We start from the raw sequence: 21,261 nt of genomic DNA on the forward strand, positions 1-21,261 counted from the left end.
TCTCCTTATGTTTGTATTCTGAAATGGCTTTATTTTGCCATCACTCCTGAATGATAGCTAGGTATAGAATTCTAGGTTGACAGTTTTCCTCAACTCCTTGAATAGTACTCTATATTTTCATACATTTGTATTTGTTGTTGTTGAAGTAATTCTTTATAGGTAATCGGTCTTAACTCTGATAACTTTAAGGATTTTTCTCATTTTCCTTGATGCTTTGTAGTTTTATTACAATACATCCTGCTGTATTGTCTTGTTTGTTTTGATTTGTTTTCACTTTGTTCCTTGGTGTGAGTGTTCAAATCGGAGAGTCAAGACTTTACTTTGGGAATATAGTCATTGTGTCTTTTCCTTCCTACTGATAACCTCTTTCTCTTCTTCTGAAATGCCTATTAGATGGTTGTGGAGCTTCTCAATTAACCACGTCACCTAACCTCTCTTTTCTTCATCCTTTTGTTGTTCTTTGTTGCATTCTGGGTTAATTCCTCAGCAGTCTATGGCAGTTCCTGCTGTGTCTGGTCTAGAGTTTATCCATGTTTTGAATTTTTTATTTCAATGAACCTGCTTTTATTTGCTTCAAAATTTCTATTTTGTATGAATCAAAATCATTTTAATATAAAACATGCATATGTAGTATCTAGATATGATTTACATAATAATAAACCAGCATCTAGCTTAAGGAATATACCTCTTACCAATGACTTTGTCTTTCCCAAATTACCCTCCCTTTCCTCAGCAAAAGGTAACCTCTGTCATGATTTTGCAGTTATCATTTATTATGCTTTTCTTTATAGACTTTCCTTGTATTTGTATTTTCAAACTTTATTTAAAATCATGCCATGACTTCCCTTTTTTGCCCAACATTATGTTTGTGCGATTCATCTCTGTTGATGTGCATACACATAGTTCATTTGTGTTCACTGCTACATATTATTTTATTATATACCACAGTGTATATATCCTCCTGATGACATGTATTTAGGTTGTTTCGACTTTTTAATTTTAGCTAAGTATATATTTTTTCAACATCCTTTTATTTTCATGCTTTCTATATAAGTTTTTGGTGTCTCTTTTAAGTATCATATTGTTGTATAAGTGTTAGTTAACTATATTGTTTATTATTTTTAAGTCTGAAAATCTGATTGAGCAAGCATTTCTTCCCTCCCCACTCCCCATTGTTTTCCTTCTTGGAGTGTGCCAGAGGGGATAAGAAACAAAGCTTAGGGCTGGTACAGGGTAAGAGAACATACAGGAGTATCCTCTCATAAGCAGCTTCCTTAAAAGGCACGAGAAACTAACAACAAAAAGTTAAAACATCTCTTGCAGAGATGGATATGTGCATGAGACCTTTTTATTTGACCATGATTTGGGCCCTCTTGACCATTCTTGGTTCAAACTGGATTAGTGTAAGCCTGTTGTGTCTTGGAGAATGGAGCAAGAGCTCCCTTTGCCTTGGCAGTCCCTGCATCCCATCTAACTCTCCTCATCTTTCACATCCACCTGCCAGAAGGTTGAAGTACATCTGAGATCCCCTATATCCACCCCCAACCTTTTGTTTCCCCCTTTTCTTTGTTTTTATTCCTCGCAATCCCTTGGCACAAAAAGCTTTGGGTTTCTGTTTTAATCCCTTAAAACCACGCTCTCTTCCTTCCTGTCTCCGGCCTGTGGCTTAGTGTTAATTGATGGAGAGGGTTATGTGATAAGACAGCTTATAATGGTAGGTCTTTCCAAAATAGTCTACCTGTTACTCTGTGCAGCAAAAACAGATAACCAGTTTGCAGGGAATCTGGATGTAAGGAAATGTGCTCAACTTTAAGGCTCTGTTGAATATAGTTTCATACTGTATAATTCAGAAGACTAAAGATCTTTTTTATCGCATAACCTCTGTATAACAATTTACAGTTTATGAAATGCTTTCTCCAGTATCTCACTTGATCATAAGCAGTACCCTTTGAGTTAGCTGTCATTGTCATCTATCATGGATGAAGGAGACTGAGCCACTGTGATCAAGTCACTGTCCCAGATCATACAGCTTCTAGGTAGAGAGCCAAGATTCCAGCCAGGTGTCTTGAGCTCACATCCTGCATTCATACCATTGTATCACACTGATCCCCGGTAAAGATGGATTGTTCCTGACTGCAGATGTATTAAATGCTTGTTAATAGAAAGCCGTTGTGGGAGATTGCCAGAGAAATCAGCTTGGCTAGCTCTTCACATCCAGAGCCTCATGTTCATTCATCTGAAGGCATTCACATTTTCAGTGTACCTGCTTTTTTTATACAGTGCCTTTCCAAGTTTCTCTATTTTGAATAATTTGCATCCCATACAAACATTATTAGGTCAGTGTTTAGAGATTGAACTCCATCATATTGCCTGTCACTAATCCACTGCATAGAAAAATATGAGAATAATGTCATTAACATCAGTTTTTCTTATAATAGCTATGTAGTGCTGTGTTAACTGCCTATCAATTACAGGTAAAGACTACCCTAGACTGAAATCTACTGAGTGACCTGATGGGTCTGAATGAAAGCCTAGCACTCCTAGACAACCAAGGATCTGTCGTAGCCAGAAGGGTTGAGTTTGTAGCCATGGAAGTGAGCAAAGACCAGTGGTCCACCTAGGAATTATCTTCGTATGCTCAGACTAAGATTTTGCCACAACTGACTGATTAACACAAGATCAATGAATGAAATATTCCTGTGCAAGAGAGTGGGGAACAAAAAAGAGAAAACTGTTTCTTCATAGTGGAGAAGGTTCCATGGAGGAGGGGAGATGGTTGATTTGGAAACAAGAGAGAAATCCATGACATGTGAGGTTCTGGAAAGAGGGCATATGATAGGCTATGGGTAACAGGCAGCTCTCAGGAATAGAGAAAGGTCTCTGGGTCCTTTGCCTTGAAGAAAAGCTTTTGTCTTTCCTAAAGACTTTTATGTATACTTAGGACCTTTGTTTTGCATACTTTTTTTATGACCTAAGTTTTTTAATTTAGCATTATTTTATGTGGACTTTTCATGTATTCACATTGCCTAACTTTTTAATGTCATTCACTGTTACATAAATATGCAAATAATAGTTTACTTAATCATTTCTCTATTATTTACTGATACATGAATTGCTTCCACTTATTCCATATTAGAAATAGTACAAATAAAGCCATATTTTTACGAAGAGTTTCTTTTTTTGAGTCCAGATTCCAAAATTGAAATTACTAGGTCATCATATTAGTCCTCTCTGTCTTTTTCATATTGCCAAATTGTTCTTTGAAATGATTATATTAATTTACAGTGTCACTAGCCTCAAACAGTAGGTTTTATGATCTCTTGAATTTTGTTCTCATTTTATCAGATGAGGCATTACCACATAGCCGTTTTATTTTGCTGAGCCAAACATCGTGTCAAATGTCAGTTTGCTATTTGTATTTTTTTCTAACGAGTGCTCTATTCAGATCAGCAGCCTATTTGTGCCATAGAGACTGAGTATTCACTTTCCAACTTCATGTAGTTTTAAAATGTTAGTCTAGTTTTCTGATTAGTTTGTTTTAATATTATTTAATAACTCTTAGCCAATAAAAAATATTGGGACATGTGGAGTGTCCAATAAATCCAAAGTATATTTTACTTTAAAAATAAAGAAAATATAAGGTATGTTTTTTTCCCATAATATACACATCCTGTAAAGGAGTCAGGTTTGAGCTGTCACAAGAGGAGGCAGGTGCCGCCCCAGGGGATGGATCAAAACCTGGAAATAAATCAGCTGTGGGTGGCACGTAGCCTGGCTGTCATGCCGAGGCTGGGAGTTTAGTAGAGATACTGGAGTTGATAATGGAAAAATAGTAATCTATGATAAATTTGTCAGTTCATATCAAGGAATGGGCTAGAAATCAAGGCTAGGCAAAGATGGGATGAAAATGTGCTTTTGTGGTTGGCCTGGGCTTTACCAGCATCCTGCCCTTATCTTAAAGGAACGGAGTGACTGGAACAAGCAAGTGGAACAAGAGGGTGGCTCCCAGGCATTCCTGCCACTGACCTCTGGCCCCTGTTCTTTAACTGGAATCGTCAAAGATAAATGAAAGTCGCTTAGGGTGAATGCACATTGAGAACAGGGAATCGCATCATTCTTTCACCATTTCTGCTTTAAAAGTCGAGCAGCAGTTACGCAGCTATCTACTGTGTGTGTGCATGCATGCACGTAGGTGTGTGCAAGACATACCCTGTTGTAACTTAGTTTTTCTCTGTAAAAAAATCTGTTGGCTTATCTTGTCCTGGGAATGAGGTAACTTTTTAAAAACATTTTTCTGATACGAGTTTTCCAATTTAAATACAATTCACTGAAATGTTTTCTTTCTAGTCTCCAGAGAATACAGAGGGCAAAGATGGATCCAAAGTAACTAAACAGGAGGTAAGTATATCTTTGACATCCTATATTTAATTATTTACATTAAAATGTTTAATATCGTTAGGATTGTCTGCATCTGCATGAAATGGGGAGAATCATATGAACAAAGTTTAATATGAATGAACAAGGTTGTTAAGACTACATAAAACAGCGATAAGTGTCTATATGTAGTCTCGCTTGGCCTAGATTTGTTTCAGTTGGATATATTGATGAGGCATTTTCCACTTACTGTGTTGTTTATATTTCTACCTGTCAGCCCTGCTTTCCGTTAAAGCAGATACTGAGAATTCCTTCTGGGCAAAGAGTAATATAGTAGGTAAATTCATCAAGGAGAACAAAGTCTGCCTTTCACAGCAAGAAAATGAAAGACTGTAGATCTCATAAATTCTATGCTCTAATGAGTAGATTATAAATCAGTTTTTAGGTTCTGAATATTTTGCCTGAGAAGGATCATCTCTAAAATCAAAAACTATAGGCCAGGCGCAGTGGCTCACGCCTGTAATCCCAGCACTTTGGGAGGCTGAGGCACACGGATGATGAGGTCAGGAGATAGAGACCATCCTGGCTAACACAGTGAAACCCCATCTCTGCTAAAAATATAAAAATGTAGGCGGGCGTCTGTAGTCCCAGCTACTCAGGAGGCTGAGGCAGGAGAATGGCATGAACCCGGAAGGCAGAGGTTGCAGTGAGCCGAGATCGCGCCCCTGCACTCCAGCCTGGGCAACAGAGTGAGACTCCATTTAAAAAAAAAAAAAAAAACTATAGAGGGATATACAATGTGTCAAAATATTAAAGCTTTTTTTTTTTTTTTTAATTGGGAACACTCTTAGGATATTAGGATACTTAATTAGGCAATGATCCAAATATATTTTGTATTAAAATTCAGAAACCTCCAAAAGTCCAGAAACTTGGAAGAGATTCTTGGATTTGACCCTCTGTGGTTATTACCATGAACCTCTAAAAAAAAGATGGGCGAAACAGTAGGAAATGAGATATAACTTTGATGGCAATCATTCCCTTTGCACAGAGCTTTAGAAAACTGCAGCTGTTACCCTTGAACTTATCAACTAAAAGGGGTCATGAGTGAGACAAAAACAATATCTAGTTACAGGTTCTTTGATTGGGTGATTCATAATGTGGTTAATAATTCAGAGGAGTTTATCATGATACCAAAACTCCCCTGCACAAGATTTGTACAAGGAAATTCATTCTGCCAAGTGGAAAATCTTCAACAGAACCTATAAAGAAATAAGTTAAAAGCAAAACAAACAAAACCATCTGTCCCCATGATCCATGTACCTAGCATTCACTGTTTAACAGAGTTTGGAATAATCATGAAGTTTTTTTATCCAAAGCAGAGTCACCACACATATGCGAGAACCAACCAAAAAATGATAAGAACCAACCAAAAAGTGATAAATGCTTGAATTTTCTTGGGAAATGGCAAAATGTGATTTTTAGAACAGTTGGCTAAGTATAACTAACCTTAATGTTTTTAAGATTTGGACGCCAAAACAAAAGCATTTGGGTTTTTCCTTAGGGACTGGCATTTAAATTGATTTGTCAGTCAGAAAACCTAGGCACACCATGGCACCCAGTAATCTTTGATTGTCTTTCCAATTCCACTACACTAAAAGCAAATCAAGCTGGTGAGAATATATACATAAAGGATATGTGTGTGGTTTTGTACAGCTGTATTATACATTTTATTTTATTTTGTTTTATTTTATTTTATTTTATTTTTTGAGACAGCATCTCACTCTCTCATCCAGGCTGGCGTGGGTGAGGTGGCGAGATCGCAGCTCACTGCAGTCTCTATCTCCCTGGCTCAAGTGATTCTCCCAACTCAGCCTGGGACTGTAGCTGCATGCTACCACACCTGGCTAATTTTTTAATTATGTTATTATTTTTGTTATTTTTATATTTTATTTTATATCATTTCTGTGTATTTTATATATTTTTTGTTAATAAAAATGCTTTCTTGACAAGGCTCTACCTGTCATTTAAGCCAAGGCCAGATTAAAACTCATGATAATGACTTCAGAACATCAACACAGTTATTTAAAAAGTGAAAAGGTCAGTTAGTTTGCTGATGGTTTCAGGTAAAAACTGTCAGTATATTGATTTTTTTTTTCTTTCCCACTGGATTGACTGAATTTTTCATTTATGTCATCGAGTATGCACCATCTTGACTATAGTAAATGGATAACAGTTACTAAGGGGGATTCTCTTTTGAAAATCCTTTTCCACTGCCATATTAGAAGGCATTGTGCAGAAGATAGTACTTCAGGGGACTTGGACGGTAAACAACCAAAATAATACGTTATAGTCATTACCATCAACAGTTACAAACCCTTTTACATCCATTATTTTGTCTGGTCCATATAGTAATTCTAAAATGAGAGGAAGCAGATTATTCCTCGATAAAAATGTATAAGCACCTATAATGTGCCAAGCACTGTTCTAAGCTCTCCAGATCCCACAGTGAACAAAACAAGCAAAAATCCCTGCTTTCATGGCACTTCCTTTTAGTGGGAGAGAGAGTAAAATAAAATGATTGAATATTAACTATGAAGATAAACAAAGCAAGGAGGGCGAATAGTGAATGTCAGAGAAGTGCTATTTTGGAGGACAGATTGGCAGATGTTATCCCTATTTTAACTGGAGCAAAGTTCTCAGAGAAACATGATTTTCCCTGGGTATTAGAACTTGTAAATAGCAGAACCAGGATAGATACCTGCATCTCCTGCTCCAAAATCCGCTATCCCTATGGCCCTTTTATGGCAGTCCTAAAAATCTGGTAATCCAGTATCCATTTTTCTGTCTTGTCTATTCCCAGCCAAGGCTCTGAGATACAAACTTTTCTACTTCCCAGTTTTGAAAAGAAGGCAATTTCTTTTTAAGTTTTTTTTTTTTTTTTTTTTTTTTTTTTTTAATAGAAGCAACTTTTGGGTTTTGCTTGGAGGTACATGGTCAGGCTCAGGAGCAAAAAAAATCTCTTAAAAATAAAAATACTCCCACATTCCAAAGGAATGGTCCGTGTGTTTCAAGCAGTATCCAGCAAATTACAGTGATTCTATTGAATGTAGCTATCCCCGTGTACTTTGTCATTGGGAGATTAGACTTCTATGTTGCTTTTGCAACCAGGATATTAAAGTAGAAGATTTCATGTCTTTCAGAGTAGGCTTCACCAGAATTTTCCCCAACCTAAAGGATGATCATGCCTATGGGATGATGCCTATGGGATAATTCCATTGTGACCAGCACCTATATACCGTAGTGACAAACCCTCACATTTGTCATATCTGTTTGTCATATTTATCAATGATGATTTTTCATTCTAAAAGCCCTCCTTCCCTCCCTGAGAGGTAGTAAAATAATTGGATATTGGCAATTAGGAAAAACAAAGCAAGGAAGGGGAATAGTGAATGTCAGAGAAGTGCTGAGGAGCAGTCTCTGGACCACTTTTCCTGAGGATTCACAATAAAAAAAAAAAAAAAGAGAAATTCTTAATATCTTTTTTTTTCCCTTAGCAGTCCCACCCAATCTGAGTCTCAAATGAGTACTTCACATGTTAGTGTTTTAACAGGGAAAAAATAGCAGTCTCATCTATTTCATATCCAATAAATATAGTCCCATAGTTTATAGATTTTAAGGCTGTGAAAGCTGATGGAACTTTCCAGGAAGGTGTCCATACTTGCATGCATAATCAGTACTGCTGACTGTGAGTGAAACGTTCATCTCAGCCTCCACTGTTTGCAGTGAAAATGAAAATGTCTTATGATGGCTACTGGAAAAGAAAATGTAAGAAAGGTCTTTTTTAATGGCATAGAAAGAAGAGCTGGGAAATTCTAGGTAGCAAGTCATAAATTGATTTTATACTAAAAGATAGGATTTTTAGGGACTGGCTACAGCTTAGGCTTTTTTTTGTTTTTGTTTTTTCCCCCTCATTAATTTCCTAGGCTTTTTATTTTGGAACTCCTGTACTGGACCTGAATTTTTAAAAGGTATTAAGTCCTTTGGATCAGAACAACTGTTAGGCTCTGCAAAGCAGTGCTTAGATTGGAATGTCTCTGGAAATCCCAAAGATCTCTCTGGCATCACTTAGTCTATTCAGCATGTTCAGGTGTTCACATGGAGAGGAACAACAGTGTCACAGTTGGGGAGCTTTTCTCATGATTTTGCCTCACTTCATGGAGATTTTATTCAAGACAACTAGATGGCAGATAGGGAGGCAGTTTTGAGTTATGGCTAACATGTTTGGCCCCTTTTCAGGCCCCAAACTAAAGAGTAACTGAGTAGTGGCTCTAGGACTTCTTCCCCTCCCTACAAGTTCACAGTTGCTGTATGTTTCTGGTGCTTACCCCTTCTGTTCATCTCAACACTTATTGAGGGCCCCTGCTACACATTGGAGCCACAGAAATACAAGAGAAGGTGGTCCTGTGCAAGAGGGGATGGAGACATGAGTCAGATGAAGTGAATGTGAGGCAAGACCAACGTGGTGCACATGAGTTGACATCAAGTGAAGAGGGAGTCAGATAAGGTTCTTTGACCTCTCTTTAGCAGGGAGACTGCCACTTTCATCTTGGAAGGTGTTGTTCTGCCTGCTGTAGTTTGTCAGACATGGGTTGTCCTTGAGGCCACACTGAAGCTTCAGAGCTGAGCTCTGTTGGGTAATTGGAAGGTGCTCTTTTCTCCTCTATGCTCAGAAAGTACATTAAAAAAACACAAGATACCCTCTTGTTGCCCGGTTTACTTGCAAATGTTGCCTTTTCTTCAGTATACTCAATACAGTTAACCATCCTGGGAAAAGTATTGCAGGATTTGGATTCTGGTTCCCAGGGACTTGTGGGTGCACTGTCAGGAATACACCCTTGAGAACCATAGCAGGCACTGTAGTTCCTATGGAGAATCTGACACACACTCCTCCTGTACTAATTCACAGGGCTATGTGCTAAGCTTACATGCTTTTACTCTGTGCAGTGAGTGTATCCCACCCAACCACTTAACCTGCACAGCCTCTCATTCTCAGCACATTCTCGTAGCTGGCCTTAAGTCCAGCTCTGATTTTTCCTCGAGACCCCAGGGTTAAAAGTATTCATGGAGGCTCTGGCCCTTCATTTCCTTCTGTAGTTTAAAGAAAGATGAGTTTAGCTTCTCTGGCTATTTTCAGCAAGAAAGTTCTTAGATGTGGAGATGGCAAGAAATATTTCTTCCAGTTTGGCCTGACTGGCTGACCTAGACTGACCTTAGCCCCACTTCAAGAATTCCATGATTCCTCATAATTATGGCATGGGTTCCTACTGACCATTTTTGCTGTCCCCCTTAGGAAAAATTATTTGAAACATTTAAGCTATTATACTGAGGCAAATTCTGCATGAGGAAGTGAAAACTAGGGAAAGGCTTGGATTCATTTATTCAGCAAATACTGAGTTTATACTGTATGTTGGCCAGTACACTACTGTACTGGAGATGGAGCAGTGAATTAACCAGACAAAAAGTATGGAGTATTTCTTTCTGGAGCACTTTTTTAAAAAGGCAGTTATACTTTTACAATGTGAAATCCCTTGGGGAGCCACTGTAGGTTGGATGGTAAGTAGAATATCAATTTTGTGTGTTATTGCTGAAATGCCTAGGACAGTTCTTTCAATTTAGATTTTCTTTGCAGGGTCATTTGCTGTTAACTTGTAATATCCTTGAAGAAAAAAAGATTTCCCCAAAGTATCAATCTCTACACAATTTCTCTGTAAATTTTCTAAACTTTGAAATTAAAAGAAAAAATTAATGCACTTTTAATTCTAGTTAAATCCTTTGAACGTATACTACTAGATAAATGTGTTTGTTTTGTTATCGGTAAAAAGAAGGCTTTCTAGTTAACTGCCAAGATTTGTAATCATTTTCATTTCTAACATAGCAGCAAGATGGGGAACTCCTGCTATTTTGGTTTCTACACAATTGCATAAGTCTCTTCTTGTATTAACTTAAAAGCTTTAGTTCCATTTTTAAGGAGCTGGAGTCAGACTGAAGACTAGCTCTTAAATAGCACCTCAATGTTCTTGCTGTTGATTTTGTCATAAGAGTAGAGGTTTTAATTCGGGATAAAGCCTAAATTGATCTTCATTTCCCTTACTTATTCACCACACCCTGAGTTGGGAGTAGCTGTTTATTTGAACAGTGTACCTACCCCTTTTTAGAAATACTTCCTCTTGAGTGTCATGGTGCCCAGGGGACTTGGGATATGTTTCATTGTGCTTACCTGGAGAAGGTGATGGGAATCATACATTATAGTCATTCAACAAAGTAAGGTATATTAAGAATAGATTTTTAAAAATCAACTTCGTTTTGTATAATCACCAAAAAATATGTATATTTTCCATTCCCTTTGTAGCCCACAAGACGGTCTGCCAGATTGTCGGCGGTAAGTACCTTAGAACCACTTCAGCGTTAGTTCTTATGAGTACATGGTCCCTTTGTCCAAAGTGAAGCAGCAAAAGGAAGATTAAGATGGTTTCCCATGAGTTTATTTTCTTTTTGAAAATTACCTAGGGTCCTCACATCTAGCAAATTTGACCAGTGTTACCAAGCAATTGACTTGATCAAATGTGTCAGACAGTGGCCAGCCCCATTACGAAGGATATAAAGCAGGATGTTGTTTGACATTGCTATATCTCTGACACAAAAGTAGTATATTAGGCAAAGTTCCAGTCTTCAGATTCTACCTGTGATGCGCTGAAGTGGACAGAATTCTGCTTCTCTGTCCACAACTCATACTTTAGAATGTCTATATGAGAATGTTCTGAAAGTTGTCTGAATCCATATACTGTAGCCTCATTTCAGACCTTAAGAATCTTTGTAACAGTAATAATTCTACTTCGCTATTTGGAGTCTCCTTCGTGAGCCAGTAAATTCTTGTGGGGTTAGGATACAAGCTGAGATGGGCAGATGTGGCTGAACCTCCAAGGTGGACATCCTCCAGCTCTTCCTCATCAGCCTGTGCTCCCTACTGGCTCTTATGCTCTTCTCTTTCGCTGCCCTGCTAAGAGATTAGCTGGACTCCAGTGGAGGATTTTGTTTAAAATTCCTGCAGCCCAGGCTTTCCACTAAGAAGGTAGAGGGAAACGCACTGGTATTTTGACTGACACTATATTAGTATATCCTCATACTAGCTATTACAGAAGCTTCATGCTACTTTGGTCTTCAGGAAAGCATGGATTTCATTCTCAACCCAAATCTGTGTCTGGTAGAATATAGGGAATCAAAGCAAAAATAGGTATTAGGACCACTCACAAGTTCGGAAATACAGCTGTTTGGATCAGGCGAGCCAGTGTTTCACGTGAGTCTCATAAGGAAGTGTATTAGTCTGTTTTCACACTGCTGAGAAAGACATACTCAAGACTGGGCATTTTACAAAAGAAAGAAGTTTAATTGGACTTACAGTTCCATGTGGCTGGGGAAGCCTCACAATCGTGGTGGAAGATGAGGAGCAAGTCACATCTTACGTGGATGGCAGCAGGCAGAGAGAGAGAGAGCTTGTGCAGGGAAACTCCCATTTTTAAAACCATCAGATCTCATGAGACTCATTCACTTTCATGAGAACAGTGCAGGAAAGACCTGCCCCATAATTCAATCACCTCCCACCAGGTTCCTCCTATGACACATGGGAATTGTGGGAGTTACAATTCAAGATGACATTTGGGTGGGGACATAGCCAAACCATATCATTCTGCCCCCAGCCCCTCCCAAATCTCATGTCCTCATATTTCAAAACCAAACATGCCTTCCCAACAGTCCCCCAAATCTTAACTCATTTCAGCATTCACTCAAAAGTCCAAAGTCTCATTCGAGACGAGACAAGTCCCTTCTGCCTGTGAGCCTGTAAAATCAAAAGCAAGTTAGTTACTTCTAGGGTGAAATGGGGATACAGATATTGGGTAAATACCACCCTTCCAAATGGGAGAAATTGGCCAAAACACAGGGGCTACAGACCCCGTGCAAGTCTGAAATCCAGCAGGGCAGTCAAATCTTAAAGCTCCAAAATGATCTCCTATGACTCCTTTTCTTGCATCCAGGTCACGCAGATGCAGGACATGGGTTTCCATGGTCTTGGGTAACTCCGCCCCCGTGGCTTTTCAGGATACGTCTTCCCTCCTGGCTGCTTTCACAGGCTGGCATTGAGTGACTGTGGCTTTTCCAGGCACACAGTGAAAACTGCCAGTGGATCTACCATTCTGGGGTCTGGAGGGCAGTGGCCCTCTTCTCACAGCTCCACTAGGCAGTTTCCCAGTAGGGACTCTGTGTGAGGGCTGCAACCCCACATTTCCCTTCTGCACTGCCCTAACAGAGGTTATCCATGAGGACCCTGCCCCTGCAACAATGTCTGCCTGGGCATCCAGGTGTTTCCATACATGTGAAATCTAGGCAGAGGTTCCCAAACCTCAATTCTTAACTTCTGCGCACTCGCAGGCTCAGCACCACATGGAAGCTGCCAAGGCTTGGGACTTCCACCCACTGAAGCAACAGCCCCTGTACCTTAGCCCCTTTTAGTCACAGCTGGAGCGGCTGGGAGACAGGGCACCAAGTCCCTAGACTGCACACAGCAGAGGAACCCTGGGACCCTGGGTCAGGCCCACAAAACCATTTGTCCTCCTAAACCTCTGGGCCTGTAATGGGAGAGGCTGCTGCAAAGCTCTCTCACATGCCCTGGAGACATTTTTCCCATTGTATTGTGCATAGCATTTGGCTCCTCATTACTCATGCAAATTTCTTCAGCCGGCTTGAATTTCTCCTCAGCTCAGAAAATAGGATTTTCTTTTCCGTCACATTGCCAGGCTGCAAATTTTCCAAACTTTTCTGCTCTGTGTCTCTTTTAAAACTGAATGCCTTTAACAGCACCCAGGTCACCTCTTGAATGCTTTGCTGCTTTGAAATTTTTTCTACCAGATACCCTAAATCATCTTTCTCAAGTTCAAAGTTCCATGGATCTCTAGAGCAGGGGCAAAATGTTGCCAGTCTCTTTGCTAAAACATAACAAGTCACCTTTGCTCCAGTTCCCAACAAGTTCCTCATCTCCATCTGAGACCACATCTGCCTGGATTTCATTGCCAATATCAGTATAAGCATTTTGGTTAAAGCCATTCAACAAGTCTTTAGTAAGGGTCAAAGCCGTTCAGCAAGTCTCTAGAGAGTTCCAAACTTTCCCACATTTTCTTGTCTTCTTCTGCGCCCTCCAAACTGTTCCAACCTCTGTCTGTTACCCAGATCTAAAGTCACTTTCACATTTTCAGTTATCTTTCAGCAGCGCCCCACTCTTCTGGTACCAATTTACTGTATTAGTCCATTTTTACACTGCTGATAAAGACATACCCAAGACTGGACAATTTACAAAAGAAAGAGGTTTTATTGGACTTACAGTTCCATGTGGCTGGGGAAGGCTCACGATCATGGAGAAAGGCAAAAGGAGCAAGTAATGTCTTACGTGGATGGTGGCAGGCAAAGAGAGACAGAGCTTGTGCAGGAAAACTCCTGTTACTAAAACCATCAGATCTCATGAGACTCATTCACTAATCATAAGAACCGCACAGGAAAGACCCACCCCTGTAATTCAATCACCTCCCACCGGGTTCCTCGCACGACACATGGGAATTGTAGGAGTTACAATTCAAGATGAGATTTGAGTGGGGACACGGCCAAACCATATCAGGAAGACGTGTCAGTCACTAGGAGGACTTAAGAGCTGGGGTTGCTGTTGTGAATCTCCAGGCAGTTAAGGGAACACACCTTGTAAGTCAAATGAAAACCAAAATTTACAACGAAGCTTTTCCTGAGCACCAGAAACCAGCAATATAAGCACCTTCCACTGAGATCATTCCCTGTGCTACGGAAACAGAGTCTCCTCAGAGGCCAGCAGGATTACGGACTTCAAAACCTCATTTCCTGGTCCCATCAAAACACTTGAATGCTAGGTCAGAGGGAAAGGTCTGCCCTACAGAAAATAATATAAAAGGAAATTGTTTACTGTAAATGGAGAAAACATGTATATTAATACAGTATATCAAAGCTTAGGATGACAAAATGTTTTAAATTCTGAAAATGTAAGAACCATGAAAGCTGCTATATTTGGGCTGCAGATTTAGGGTGATAAGAAGATTAATAAAAACATCTCTTACTTTTCAAGCTCAATTTTCTTTTTTATTTGAAAGGTCATTTCTAACAGCCAATCTTCTGAAATCCAACTGTCTACAATTTCCCTTTATGCATTTGATGAAAAGGGGCAGATTCAGTGTGAACCTGAATTACCTAGAGGCAGTAGGGAGGAACATGTATTTTTCTCCATAGGGGGAGACCCTGGCCAGTGTTTTCTATTTTAAAACCATTCTAGTGCCGGGAGAGATGTACACTTTTTTCTAGTTCTATGAGAGAAATATTTGCCCTAAAGTATCTACAGAAAACTCCTGGAGTCAAATGGTTATCTTTCCCCAGTTATCCGCATGTGCCACCTGGTCTCAGGCCCCTGGGAAGCTGGCCAGGGCTGAAGCATTGTGTGGCAGAGGGACCGTGGTCACACGGTGTGTGAGTGCTGCTCATGGGAACTGGAGGGAGGACCACATGAGGCAGGAAAAAATAGTTTCCTAGGGGACTCTTTGGCTAATAATATCTGTGAAAAATTTTAAACTTTGGGAGCTAACAGTAGACATTTTATCATTATAATTATGTTCTCAATGAAAACCTCTAGGGACAAATAAGCCCAGCATATCTGGTTAGGCAAAAGATTCTCACCTTGAGCTGGCATTGGAGAGAATAAAAGTAGGAAGAAGCTTGGCAACAGAAACTCGAAATCTACATCAGAAGTGGAAGGATTTGGAAGTGATTTTGAAATACTTCACAGGCAGCAGTCTTCATTACCAGCTGGGCTTTGCTAGTGATTGTGCTGTGATTTCTAGATTGTTAGGAAGGCCAGTGCAACTGAATTCACTGAGTCCTTTGGCCACGGGCCTGAGTCATCCCTCTTGCTGCTGTGCTGTGATAAAAGGAAGAACAGACACGTAGGAGATAGAAGCTTAGACCTGTTCCCGGAGAGCTATTCTGGACCAGGGAATGAGGAGTCAGCTTTTCGATCTCACCTGCAGTTCCCTTGTGAACCCAGGGTGAAAATAGTTATGAAATGCAGAGATCTTTATGCTGTTACCTGGTGCTGAAAATAGGATGAAATACTTTTTAATGACCAAGGCCTTGTCAAAATGCATAGTTGTCTTTGTTGGTCTTTTTGTGTTTCTTTTGGTGCTGACAGTTGTCTTTTTCAGTATTTGTGTAATTTAAATTATCTTTGCAGAAACCTGCTCCACCAAAACCTGAACCTAAACCAAGAAAAACATCTGCTAAGGTAAGAAGTGCTGTTTCCCACTTTTGGCTTTTTAAACAATGAACAAATTATAATTCCCTACCTCAGAATCATTCAAGGAAAGGCCATATTTAATGATCCAAGCGAAAACCGTTACCACTGTTATGGGCTTTCTTAAAGGCATAAAGCACAGTTTTCTGCCTTAATAGGAGTGTGTTTTCCATTTGGTCAGTGAGGCACAGGAAGTCAGAGATGTTGCTCTGAGAAGCCTCGTGTCCAAAGGGGGTTTGGCAGCAGCCTCGTGAACATGCGGTTCACATGGCGCGCAGCGGGGGTGAGTTTGGGCCCTGGCAGCACTGCCCCACTATGGGAGGAATTTGGGAAGGGGCTTCTGACTTCATCTAACTGGATTTTGCTAGCCAGTCTGAGGTCTAATAATAACAATATAATAATGCCAGCAGGTAATACTAGCATTTATAAGGCCCTTAGAGTATGGCAGATATGGTTGATTGCTTGACTCATACGACCTTCACATAAACTCTATTGAAGTAGATACAAATATCCTGTTTTGCAGATGAGGAAACTGAAATACAGAATTCTTAGGGAACTTACCCAAAATGGCTTTTCTGCACTCTACCCTTCGGTATTGTCCCATGTGAATTGTTTGAAACTTACGTGTATAGTGGTGTGAGTAGGTGATTTCAGAAACAGAACTCACTTTTGTTGTTTGGTCTTAAAATTAGGAACTTTGCTTCATCTGGGCTGCATTTCCTGGCACCTTCCCAGCTTTCTAGTCATGCAAGCCATGTGTCTCCACGTGAGGGGTTTCATTGGAAAGCAGCAGCAGAGCCACCCCCTGGCTGGGTTCTCCCCCAGCTCTGCCTCCTCCTTCCCCAAGTCCTGCTGCTGCTGTCTCCATGGCACAACCACTTCTCCCCTTACTGGAGGGGAGGTCCACTGAACAAATCCAGGAGAGGAATCATTGTGTTTTCCACACAAGAGAAAGTACACTGGACTTTCTGTGCAACCTGTTATTACATTTTCACAGAGATTCATATTTGTGCAGTGCAACTCAGCTGAAACCCAGCAAAATTGGGCTCCTGTGTCTCCATGAAGGCCACCATGATGGTGATGGTTGTACTTCACCTTGTGTTTGGACAGAGGCTGATTGATTTTGGCCATCATCACACCATGTCTAACATTCTCTTTCCCTCTGCTTTGATCCCCTATTAGAAAGAACCTGGAGCAAAGATTAGCAGAGGTGCTAAAGGGAAGAAGGAGGAAAAGCAGGAAGCTGGAAAGGAAGGTACTGCACCATCTGAAAATGGTGAAACTAAAGCTGAAGAGGTACTTTTCATAAATACCTCCCACTGATTGAATCAGTGTCTTTAAAGAAATTTCTCAGTCCTTCAGCCGGTGATAGCACATTCTTAATGTCTCTTTTTATTGCCTGTAATGTTATTGCAGATCCACATCTCTCGCTCAACTGTTAATGTCTCAACCTCCAGAGGCACCCCACCCAGCACACTGTCAGTAAAGGGGCAGATTGAAACAGTGAGAGTTAAGGGTACAGTAGAAAATTCTGCATGTTTGCAGTGACTAGAATCAGATAGTAGTGTGGTGGTTTTTTGTTTTTTGGTTTTTTTTAAATTATCATGAAGAGTGGGAGCTTGCAGGTAAGGCTTCTGTGGTTGTTTGAAAAGCAGAAAGCAATAAATGCAACAAAATGTTTGTGTAATGTATTTCTGCTTTGTCTCTTCTTCACTCAGAGTTGAAATAGGTTTTCCAGTAAAGCTGGAAGAAAAAAAGAAAACAAATGTTCAAAACTGTGTGTTTGTGGGTGGAATTTCCTTTGCTTATAGTAGTTTTAGTAGTAACTATATATTTTTTTCCTTTCTTTTTCACAGGCACAGAAAACTGAATCTGTAGATAACGAGGGAGAATGAATTGTCATGAAAAATTGGGGTTGATTTTATGTATCTCTTGGGACAACTTTTAAAAGCTATTTTTACCAAGTATTTTGTAAATGCTAATTTTTTAGGACTCTACTAGTTGGCATACAAAAATATATAAGGATGGACATTTTATCGTCTCATAGTCATGCTTTTTGGAAATTTACATCATCCTCAAGTAAAATAAATATCAGTTAAATATTGGAAAGCTGTGTGTAAGATTGATTCAGCATTCCATGCACTTGCTTTAAAATTTAGTCCTGTGCATACTGTGGTGTTTTTACTGTGCATATTTGAATTTTTCATGCAGTTTTTCTAGAGCAATAATCAGTGGTGCTTTTGTACCTAGGTTTTATGTGATTTTAATGAAACATGGATAGTTGTGGCCACCTGCTGACTATTTGTGGTTTAAAATAAAAGGTTTACTTGTCTGCAAAATACCTGACTCTTAGTATCTTTACTGCATTTTTGGAGTGTTTCATTTTATTGTTGCAGAAGATATAAAGAATTTTGATGGACCTTGCCATAGCGGTATCTCCAATAAGTCAAATAAGATTGTTTCTTAATGTTCTGGCCTTTAACATTGTTACTATTTTAATAAAATCATCTATGAATGCTACTGTAGAAGAATTACATCTAATTCACTTTATACCAGAAGTGGCCAGCAATGATTACTGTATAATAAAACTTTATAAAGCACTAATTTTTTAAAATCCTTATAAATAGGATATAGTTCTGCTAAATCAAAGCTAGTAAAAAAAAAAAAAAACCAAAACAAAACAAAAAAAAAAACAACCATAAACTGAGGCTCAACTTTGAAAATCTCCCACTTTCAAAATCATAAATACTAAGTCACATTTGTATAAAATCCTTCGCATTCAGTTGAGGACTTCACAGCTTTGAAAGTGCTTTACCCAACATGAGCATGTTTCAGCCTCGCATCAGTTTGAGAATGGAGTTGGCACGGGTATATTAGAGCTCCTTTCTAGGATAAGAAATGGAGATGTGGAGTGTATTTGACTTACTGGAAGGAGAAAATCCAGGCTGGAGTCTTTTGAATTTTAAACAGTGTCTTTATGTCTATGAAAGGACATAGCAGTGCCAGGAACAGAGGAGTTATTTTATACATGTTATTTTGTTGTTGTTGTTTGCAACCTGAGAAGTTTGGTAACTGCATGAGCACCCCAGGAAAGCTGAATTATGGGCATTCGGCTTAAATGAAGACTTGAATCTTTTAAGATGGCAAGTAGTGCCTGTGCTGCTCAGGGACTCCTGCAAAGAAGCTGTTGTTCCTTTGGGCCTTAGGTGCTTTTATGTTGTGCTTATCAACAAAGTTCCTCCTCCAGATTATATTTTGGGGCTAAGAACTTAAACTTGTCTCCTTGTCCCAAGTCTGTCATTAGTTGACTGCATATATCAACCGTATTATATACAGAATAATCTTGTTCATAGTTTACTTGGTTTCTGAGTATGAAACATACCTTAATTCATGAGTTTTGGACATGCTAAAAACTGCTTTACCTCGAAGAAAAATATCTAGTATCCAGTGAACACTTTACAAAAATATTTTCAGTATACAGTTAGTACTCAGTTGGAGTATATTGCTGGCTAGTTTCCAGTCCAGAAGTGAACCATAAATTCCCTAGGTTTACTTTTTAAAAAATTATGTAAGTGATACCAGTGATTAAAAAAAAGACCAAATACTACAATAATACATAAAGCAAAAAGTCAAAATCTTTTTTCCTCCCATTCCTACATCCCAGAGATAATCACTGCACACTATTTTGTCTATTTTGTCTTTCTCGTGTGTGTTAGGGTTATGTATACACACACATACATATGTATATATAATTTTTAAAAGAATGAATCACTATCCTATTTTGAATTTATTCAATCTGTAGTTGGAGAAATAGAGCATTTCTAATATTACAGTGCTGCCAATACAAACATGCCTGTATACAAAGCTTTGCCTACCTATGTATTTCTTCTCTCAACTAAATAACTTCCCAGAAGTGGAATGTCTGAATCAAAGGGAATATACATTTGACATTTTGACTGCCTCCAAAAAAGATGTACCAATTTCCCCTTCCATCACCAACATATGAATACCATCTCTTTCCACCTTTGCCAGCACTCATTTTGGTCAGTCTAATAAATGAAAATATGCCTCACTTTTAGTTTTAAATGTATTCTATTACTAGTAAAATTGAACTTTTTCTGTTTAATGGTCATTTGAATTTCTGTGAATTCTGATTTTGTCTTTTTCTATTAGGGAGTCAGTGTGTTTTAAATCATTGTTACTCATAGCAACCATTGATGCTATTACTATTATTAATAGTATGCTATTATAGTATGCTATTATAGTAATAGTAGCATCAACTATTACTATTATTACTGTTAGTAATAGCATCAAACACACAAAGATCAGGGGTTCTATAGGCTATTGATGTCTACTTAAGTACAATATATGGATATTATCATGGCCACATTGACAAAATGAGCAGATACCATAGAGACCACAGCTACCCACAATAACCCAGGATCCCCCAAATTGGTCCCCCAGAACTTGAAGGTTTGATGGATATACTGCCAAAGATAAGGACACACTACCTTCAACTACATGGAAGTTGTGGGACTCTCCATGCACTGCCCCACTGCTACCCCTTTGGTGAATTTATAGAAAATTAGGAAAAGGTTCTCCTTCTCTAAGACACTTGTCTGCTAATTTGCTGGAGAATTATAAAAGCCCTATGAATCTACAATCGCTTTGAGTCAAATGGTGCCCTCTGTAATTGAGTTGCACTATTTGTACACTTGAAATTTACTGCACACTTAAAATTCTCTCTGGAGGCTACCCCATGGATTCTGGTGCAGCAAGAGTGGGCATGTGGCCCTGGAATCCCCAACTGTAAGTTCTGTGAAAAGTTAATCTGAACCAAAAGTCAAGATACAATGGTCAAACAACAGGTGAACCATCCCATAAAACCTTAAATGTGTGTTTACATAATTAAGAAGTTGGAAACAGGTGTGAAATGAAGGTTTCTATCCCCAAATTTTAGGGGACATAACTGTTGGTTAGAGGTACAAATGCTATCCCTTAGGTTGACCAAAAATAGTGCGCTTAGAAAAGCTGTCTCACCTCAGCTATCACATGCTAACATGTCTCTTTTTTGAATGTGTTTCCTTTATCATGAGTGCCAAACTTTCATTATTTGTATTTATTATTTTATGCAGAATATTAATTTAAAATCTTAGGATGGTTATAATGATTAGGATAATAATAGCCAGAATGTGTTTAAGGTCCTGTAATAAGCACTTTACATAAATAATTTTAATTTAGAAGAAAATGTTTAATTATTTATCTAAATGTAATGTTCCTGTCCCCTAGTAAAAATAAGCCCAATTTTACAACACCAAATAGAGACTTAAGCTCACTTAAAGCCATAAAGGGAACTTTGTGATTATGCATCTCTTCCCTCATGGGAGAAGAGAAAGTCTTTGAAAGCCCAGTTTTAAAATGACACTTAAATGTATATCTTCATGACTTTAAATTAGGCAGTGATTTCTTAGGTTTGA

At 38.9% G+C, this 21,261-nt stretch overlaps 1 protein-coding gene across 5 annotated transcripts in view; it reads left to right on the forward strand.

Annotated features, from left to right (window-relative positions):
• The window catches only part of LOC105496833 (high mobility group nucleosomal binding domain 3), a 32,151-nt gene extending 14,021 nt beyond the window's left edge, over positions 1 to 18,130 (forward strand). Inside the window, exons 2-7 of one of the 5 annotated variants that reach the window (XM_011767441.3) lie at positions 4,348 to 4,398; positions 10,784 to 10,813; positions 15,725 to 15,775; positions 16,967 to 17,080; positions 17,201 to 17,300; positions 17,641 to 18,130. In XM_011767441.3, coding sequence (XP_011765743.1) covers positions 4,348 to 4,398; positions 10,784 to 10,813; positions 15,725 to 15,775; positions 16,967 to 17,080; positions 17,201 to 17,300; positions 17,641 to 17,654 — 360 coding nt within the window. In that variant the 3' untranslated portion in view covers positions 17,655 to 18,130. The other 4 variants (XM_011767440.3, XM_011767442.3, XM_011767443.3 and 1 more) reach the window with 4 other exon arrangements.
• Positions 18,131 to 21,261: the final 3,131 nt, after the last annotated feature.

This window comes from Macaca nemestrina, chromosome 5, assembly GCF_043159975.1.
Source record: "Macaca nemestrina isolate mMacNem1 chromosome 5, mMacNem.hap1, whole genome shotgun sequence".
NCBI lineage: Eukaryota > Metazoa > Chordata > Mammalia > Primates > Cercopithecidae > Macaca > Macaca nemestrina.